Raw genomic sequence first — 7,916 nt, forward strand, 5'->3', positions numbered from 1 at the left:
TCGTGCATCAACTTCACACTTTCCATCTTTAAATTTTTAGAAATGAGCACAATTACTATATTTATTCTCATCAAGAACTTTCTTTGAATAGGTACGAATTTTTTATTATTTTTATTTTTCAAATTTAAATCAATCCAATTAGATCATACTTTAATTTAAAATTTTTAATGTATTCTTTTTTAGTATTAATTGGAAAATTCCATGATGAGAATAAATACAATAATTGTGCCCACCTCTAAAAATTTAAAGATGGAAAGTGTGAAGTTGATGCACGATAAAAAAGACACAAAAAAATTACAATTTGCCGATTGTTAGGAGAGGTTGATGGGATAGTGGGAAGAAAATGTGGATAGTAGGAGATAACGTGAGAGATAAGCGTTTCGATTTTTTTTCCACCGTTCCGTCAACCTTTCCTAACAATTAGCAAACGGTTATCTCATCTTTTTGTGTTTTATTTACCGTGCATCAACTTCACGCTTTCCATCTTTTCATTTTAATCTCTTCTATGTACTAATTATACGCTAAAAGTTTGGATTATTGATATTATTAATATTTTTTATTTTTAAAAAAAATTTCTTTTTTAAAAATACATGTATGTCGTTTACATATTTTTTAAATTATTTATTTCAATAATTATTATAATTAATTTATTTATTAAAATAAAAAAATCCATAATTTTTAGACTCTTTACCCACTAAAAAAGAATAAATAAAAACATAAAGTTATAAAGATTTTAATTTCAATTCAATTAAAAATTTTGAGTTTGAATACGAAATTTAAAACATCTCTTATTTGTAGATGCGTACTTTCTTGAATTTAATTTAATTTAATTTTGAGTTTACATGTGTATGTAAAATGTAAAAAAATTATTTTAGTTAAATAATACGAAGGAGATAAACGCAATATTTGATATTTGAGGGGGGCCATTTGTAATATTCAAAGATATAAAAGTCTCGGTAATTTGACTAATTTCTCCAAAGCAACCACCGGAGCGAAGACTCGTCCCTGAACCCTAATTCGCCGCACGTTCCACCGCCATCAACTTCTCCGACGACATGGCCAGACGCAACGACAGACTACCTCCACCGGAAAATCCAAACACCGATTACCGGTTAAAGTGGAGAAGACCTCATCGTTCGGGACCATCAGATGCTCACTTTAAACGGCGCCGGTTGGCGCCGAAGTCGGAAACTTCGACCGGAACCCACAAACCTCACCGGTTGAACCGGTTTCAAGCCTTTAGTTCTTCGTCCCAAAATCGTAGAAAGAAGAGAAGAGTTGGAAAATCCGGCGGCAGCAGCAGCCGCGGAGCGTGTTCCCGAAGATGGGTTTTTTCTTCCGCAGATTGTTCCAACTACAATGGTCAGAATTGTTACGGATCAATATAGTTGAGGGAAACAGTTTCTCTGAATTTTATTTCTCCCATGAAATTATGCCTTTAATTTTCACCAATAGTTGGTTGCAAATATGTTAGTATATATAGAAAGTGAGTTTTGTTAGGATTATTATCCATTGTAGCAAAAGTTTGACAACTTTTAGTGTTAGATTAATGCATTGATATTGTGACCTCAAGTGAAAGGAAAACAAATAATGATGAATTTAATTTGATCTATATTTTGGTCTGTGCAATTTACTGAACTTATTATGAATCTAGAGAATGATCGTATTTGCTTTATTGTTGACATTAATGATGAAACGACTAATGTTCTGTTCTGCATTTTGTTAAAAGTGTTTGTGATTTAGAGTGGATTGTGTTTATCTGAGAATTCTTTCATTTGATTTGTAGATAAGGTTACTATAGTTTCATACAACATACTCGGTGTTGAAAATGCGTTAAAGCATCTGGATTTGTATGCGAATACTCCACGTAGTTTCTTGGAGTGGGAGAGGCGGAAAAGGCTCATATTTGAAGAGATCAATACCTACAATGCAAGCGTGTTGTGTTTCCAGGTATTTTGATAATCCTTCCCTGATTTATTTTATATATGTATATGTATAACATAGCACAACTAATAAGCTTCTTGTAACTTGTGGACATTTTACATTTAGGATATACTTTTGAGCTTTGAAAAGCACTTGTTTAGCATATGTATTCTTTTTATTAGCTACAACTATTGGTTACATGTAACAAATATTTTTGTGAAACCTGTGATATTTTTATACATGTTACCTCATGCCATTGCTAAATGACTATAGTTAATGCTAGTCGACATAATCATCTTAATTTAACTTTTACCCTGTTTAGTATTTATTTTGAAATTTAAGCTAATATCATGCATCCCATTAGATTATCAAGAATTATTTTCTCACAACTCCTATGACTGCCTGCAGGAGGTTGATCATTTCAATGACCTGGATAATCTATTCCAAAACAATGGCTTCAAAGGTGTTTATAAGGTGTGTAGTATAAACATTTGAATTGTCCCATAATATTCCAATTTCCAAATATTTGATCAAGTTCTGTACATGGGTTGTTATCGTCATTTATCGATCATTTCAGGCTCGCACAGGGGATGCGCATGATGGTTGTGCTTTATTCTGGAAAGACAAATTGTGGGTGTCCATTACCTATTACTGGCTTAGTGATTAAGTATTTTAGTTTTGTGACTCATTAATTTCTCCAGTATCTGATGTTTTTAACACTAAGTCACTGATGACCGATGATTGTTCTAAATATTCCTTTATGCGACAAAATTCCAACAGATCAAAGACGTACCAAGCATAGAACATAGCAATTGAAAATGAGAGTTCCAGATTTGGCCTAAATACAGTATATTTTGAAATACAATTGCAGATTCACTCTTTTGCATCAAGAAGATATAGAGTTCCAAAGATTTGGTCTCCGTAACAATGTTGCCCAGCTTTGCGTTTTGGAGGTAATTAGGAATCAATTTCTATTTTTCTAAAAGATTTATGGTTTTTTCTCTTCTCTAGTTTTGTGTTTCTTGTCTATATTTTGTTTTTCCTCTATGGTCCTGATTAACAAGATTTATGATAGATTACTTCAAGTCTTCAACATGAAAAAAAGCAAAAGGGAAGAATAAAGATTTATGACAGATAATGCAAATTTTGACCCATTAAGTTCTTTTTACTTAGTATGCTATAGGCTCTTTATACACATGAAGCCATTTATTTCAGTTTGATAATTTGTTTTATAACATTAGTTCTTATTTCATTATTTGGCAATTGGCAGGCACGAAATGATAAACCAGAATCCGAAACATCTGGACTAACAACAGTGTAAGTTTCTCCTGGGCTTCGGGAAAATGGGTTATGGGTAATATAAACACAATTATTTGATGTCTCTGATTAATCTTTCAATTTAACGAGGATTTTATTTAAATATCATGGAATGGATATTAAAGTATATAAAATTTGTTAACATGTGGCCTTAATCTTAAGCTGCAAAGCTAGTATTAAGTGAAAATTCTGAAAAAAAAATGGAAGTGTCATGTACATGCTCACACTTTTCATACTTCCCATTTTGAAACTAATTTATCTACTTCTATAGGACATCATCTACCCAAAGAAAAAGATTTGTAATAGGAAATATACATGTGCTCTTCAACCCAAATCGTGGAGACATCAAACTTGGCCAGGTAGTGAGGGTGCATTATGTTGATTTTGCATGTGCCGGCAAATCATTCTGCTTCACTGGTTGTACCAAAAGGGAGGAAACATATTTAGTTGTTTAGGGTTGATTAAATTTTCTAATCTATTTTATTAATTCAGTTAATTTTGCTACTTTACATGATGGATAGGTCAGACTTTTACTTGATAAAGCTTACAAGTTATCAGAAGAATGGGGTAGTATCCCTGTTATTATTGCTGGGGATTTAAATAGTCTTCCACAGGTAACATCTTGCTTTGTACTAAGAAGCTGAACAATTTCTGATTAGGGGTCAAATGTGCTGTTACTTCATCACTGCTTTTTGTTTAAATCTCATGTTTTTCAGAGTGCAATATATGAATTCCTGGCTTCTTCCAAGGTGAGTTTGCCATATTCTAATCATGGTATAATCTAAAGCATTTTAGCTTGTTATTTTTAATGCAGTCTGTTATTTGATTTAGTGTTTAATTTTCCTTTCTTAGCGCCCTAGCCTTTTGGTTTATGCATGGGATTGAGGGAACTGTTTTTGTTAACTGCATGTGTTCTAGATATATGGCTTCGAATGAGTTTAGAGTTTTTATGAACTAAGTTATTGCTTTATTTTCTGCAGCTAGACATCCAATTGCATAATCGCAAAAATATGTCCGGACAACTTGAAATACAGTCCAATAGCAGAGTTTTCAGATCACAGATTGGTTGTGAAGCTAGGTTGGTTTTGAGTCTGTACAAAGTCATTTATTTTAAGTACTATGTATCATGAGTCATGACTTCATCTTCGAACCCCTCCATATAAAGTGACAAATCAGATTCAGGATCATTTAAGTCTCTAATAATTCATGATAAGTTGTCGCTTTATTATTCCATAGGGCTGGAATAATTGTTCGAAAACGTGTAATCCAAGTGTTATGTATTCATTAATTAATTATTTGGGTGTATATCTGTTGCAGCATTTCAATATCCCGTTCAAGGCAATTTCTTCATGGATGGACCATGGAAGAGCTAAACCTTGCAGCTGGCGCAATTGGAGTCACCAATCTTCAGCATCATCTAAACCTCCGCAGTGCTTACAGTGGTGTTCCTGTATGGTGTTTTAATCTGCCAATCATATTTTTGGGTTTCTTCCAACTAAAATTGTTACAGTCTGCTACTTCTGCTCTTCAGGGGGGAGAAATTGTCATTTTAATTGAATATGTTTATCTTCAGCACCTTCTAGCTCGACAGTACTCAGAATGGTGCCCTTGTTTTATGTTTTAATCTGGCAGCCATTTTTCCGTCTCTAATCTAATTTCTCTTAAATTGTTTCGATCTGCTAATTATGCTCTTTGGAGCAAGTAGCTTTTTTTTTGTCGGATATGTTTCAGTTTCTGGGAATTGATATTTAGAAGTTAATCTTGCATAAATCTCATAGTTTCTGCTGCAGGGAAACCATGGCACAAGAGATGATATTGGGGAGCCCTTGGCAACATCATACCACTCCAAGTTCATGGGAACTGTTGATTATATTTGGTAATTATATTTTTTTTTCATTTTAAACCCCCAAAATCATTTGCGTTTACCAAATTTTCAGTACTGATGCCAGCGGTAAATAGGCATTCGGAGGAACTCACTCCAGTAAGAGTTCTTGAAACCTTGCCCATTGATATTCTTAGAAGAACTGGAGGACTCCCCAGTGAGGTATTTAGTTAAATACAAGGCTTCTTTGTATATTTTGTTCCACACAGAATTTGTCATCATCATACATCAACTCTGCTTCTGTGCAGCAATGGGGAAGTGACCACCTTGCACTTGTATGCGAATTAGCTTTTGCAAATAATGGGACGGTGTCATGATTGTTTCAATGTGCAACTCTAACCGTTCGGCGTTCCCTGAATATGTGGGGTCCATCCGAGCTTAAAAGGCTTATTAACAAGGGTGGAGCTTGAGGGGAGCCAAAGCATTCCAGCGCATCTCGTTAAATCCTACAGTTGATGTCTGCTCTCTTCCTCCTCGGACATCCCTTGCGCGGCACAGTTATTTCATCACAAAGAAGCTTATCATTAAGTAGGATTGTGAATTGCACCTGATGATTGGAAGTAAATATCATGTCACAAACGAGCTGCAAACCCTCCTCACCAGCTCCGATGTTGCATGCAAATGCTTTCAGATGCTTCAAGCAATCTCTGCATAGTGAAAGGGCTAGGTATGCACTGGTTGAGTTTCAGAGAGTATTCTAATTGAGGGCCTCATCACCCTTTTCTAGCTATGATTGTAGAACTCCAATTCAATACAAATTATGGCATTATTTTTAAACCTTCCTACATTGCAACTCCTTGATATTATGTTAAAAACATCAGTTTTGTTAAGTCACATCATTCTTGTAATTTTTTTTCTTTTGTTTGCTCAAGTTTCATGTAACGGCCTATGACACTACTTTGTTAGCTCTTGCAATTCAAAAATAAAATAAAATAATGACTTGTGTCGCCTTCTCTGTAGAAAGGTCCGGATGATTAACTTCTGAGTATACCGGTTTGTTCTTAATTAGCCTCTCTTATTTTTGCCTGAAGGGTGAGAAAATTGCTAAAATATTTGTTGACTGGACACATCTTCCTAGTTATTCTTTTCTCTTTAGTTTTTATTTTTTGCTTTCTGCATTTTATTTTATTTTATTCCTTTACAACAAACTAAAGTACTTTTTTTCTTTACTCTTTTGAGCATGTCTTTTCAAAATTAACACGAGAAATAAGAAGAAAAAAGGGTTGAAATGGTCAAATTGCATACATTCAATTCCTCTACAGCTGATCTTAAAGGTTCTCATTCAAATTGCAACACAGAAAATATCAAACAGATTTGAAGTTTCATTTATACTGTTTATGACAAATTGTAAAACAAATAGATCTGCAGCAAAATTGAGAGCTTGAATCTTGTACAGGTCTAACAAGGTCACACAAAAAAAAACCAAGAACTTCGTTATTAATGATAAACAAAGCCTCAACAATATAAAGATATGCCTAAATTTTGTTTTGCCTATATGTACTGAGATACTCTCTGCAACTTTAGCTCCCGCTCCCAGTTTAATTCTTATAACAGCAAAGTTTGTAAAGACATTACAAATTCAGAGTTTCATCAAACCAAGTCAACTCTGAATCATCAAAAGCAGTTTCAATATGTGGAAGAGTGCTGCTACCTTCACCATCTTTCACATCCCACATAGCACAGCCACCATTGTCATTGACCAAGAAACTATCAAATTCATACCCAAGCAGTGATTGCATAATTGACTCCTCAAGCAAATGCTGAAATGAATGATGATCTTCCGCATGAACAGGTTCCATTACACCTTCAAGAGCACTTGTTTCCACATTGTCCTTTCCTTCAACAACTGGACCATTGCTATCATTATCAGATGATGCTCTTGTCGCCGCGACATCAAGCACGGATGCTGGAGATGGATGAGACAACACTTGATTGCCATCTTCTAAGTACAATACACCAACCATTCTCCTCAAAGCCAGCAATGAGTTCACAAATTCAATTCTCTTCTTCTCATAAGCCATGGCAGCTTCTTGCTCCGTATTGAAAGTACCAAGCCACACTCGCACGCCTCGGATGGGGTCTCGGATTTTTGCCACATACTTCCCCCATTTCCTTCTTTGAACACCTCTGTACTTGCTGGATGATCTCCGGCTCCTATGGTTTCGCAAAAGGTTAAGACATGGTTTGATTTTATCAATGCTGATACCTTGTTGTAAAGAATCATCATCATCCACTTCATACGATTCGGTTGGCATGCATGGAACCAAGATTTCTCTGATGAATCTCTTAGGACCATGTTCATAGTCATTGCTCAAAAAATTGTCATCTTCTTCGCTTGAACAATCTGTTGCATATGGGTCACTATAAATTATTCTAATTCTCCTCATAATGTTCAAATTTCCTTCTGTTCCTCTCTTGCATTTCATTCCTTCAAGACCAGAATCATTCAAAATTTCAAACCCAAGACCTGTCTTACAGTGAGTCACAGAATTTGAAGATAAAATTAGGAAAAAACTGAACCTTTCTCAAGGGAAATGTGAACTGAATGTGAAACCTCCAAGACCCATGTCATGAATTTCATCACATAACCATAAATTATTATTTTAAAACACTAAAATGCAATGCAGACATGAAGGTGAAGAATCTACTTACCCTTTTTTCTTAATCTAATGATCTTAGCATGATGGAAAAGGTTGGACTGTGCTGTTTGGGACTCTGATGGAAGTGATTGCATGCAATTGCAAAGGTGAACAAAGAACAAAATGCATGAAAGGAAGCAAATAGAAGGGACAGA

General features: G+C 34.8%; 2 protein-coding genes across 5 annotated transcripts; one reads left to right on the forward strand and one right to left on the reverse strand.

Moving 5' to 3' along the window:
- Positions 1-953: 953 nt before the first annotated feature.
- Positions 954-6,143, forward strand: LOC130950564 (carbon catabolite repressor protein 4 homolog 5-like). 4 transcript variants are annotated; one of them, XR_009073633.1, is made up of 14 exons: positions 954-1,362; positions 1,787-1,950; positions 2,332-2,397; positions 2,501-2,553; positions 2,795-2,876; positions 3,194-3,240; positions 3,512-3,599; positions 3,762-3,854; positions 3,957-3,989; positions 4,221-4,318; positions 4,558-4,690; positions 5,031-5,116; positions 5,178-5,284; positions 5,371-6,140. XR_009073633.1 is itself a non-coding variant. In XM_057879095.1 (14 exons), exons 1-14 carry the CDS (start codon positions 1,056-1,058, stop codon positions 5,437-5,439), a joined length of 1,404 nt encoding a protein of 467 aa, XP_057735078.1. In that variant the 5' UTR covers positions 954-1,055; the 3' UTR covers positions 5,440-6,135. The 4 variants fall into 4 exon arrangements, 1 of the variants encoding a protein (XP_057735078.1); XR_009073634.1 differs by having other exon boundaries at positions 5,190-5,284; positions 5,371-6,139; XM_057879095.1 differs by having other exon boundaries at positions 5,200-5,284; positions 5,371-6,135.
- Positions 6,144-6,693: 550 nt separating this feature from the next.
- On the reverse strand, positions 6,694-7,509 carry LOC130949045 (ethylene-responsive transcription factor ERF119-like). The gene has a single exon (XM_057877878.1). It carries the CDS (start codon positions 7,507-7,509, stop codon positions 6,694-6,696), a length of 816 nt encoding a protein of 271 aa, XP_057733861.1.
- Positions 7,510-7,916: the final 407 nt, after the last annotated feature.

Source organism: Arachis stenosperma, chromosome 9 (assembly GCF_014773155.1).
Source record: "Arachis stenosperma cultivar V10309 chromosome 9, arast.V10309.gnm1.PFL2, whole genome shotgun sequence".
Taxonomy (NCBI): domain Eukaryota; kingdom Viridiplantae; phylum Streptophyta; class Magnoliopsida; order Fabales; family Fabaceae; genus Arachis; species Arachis stenosperma.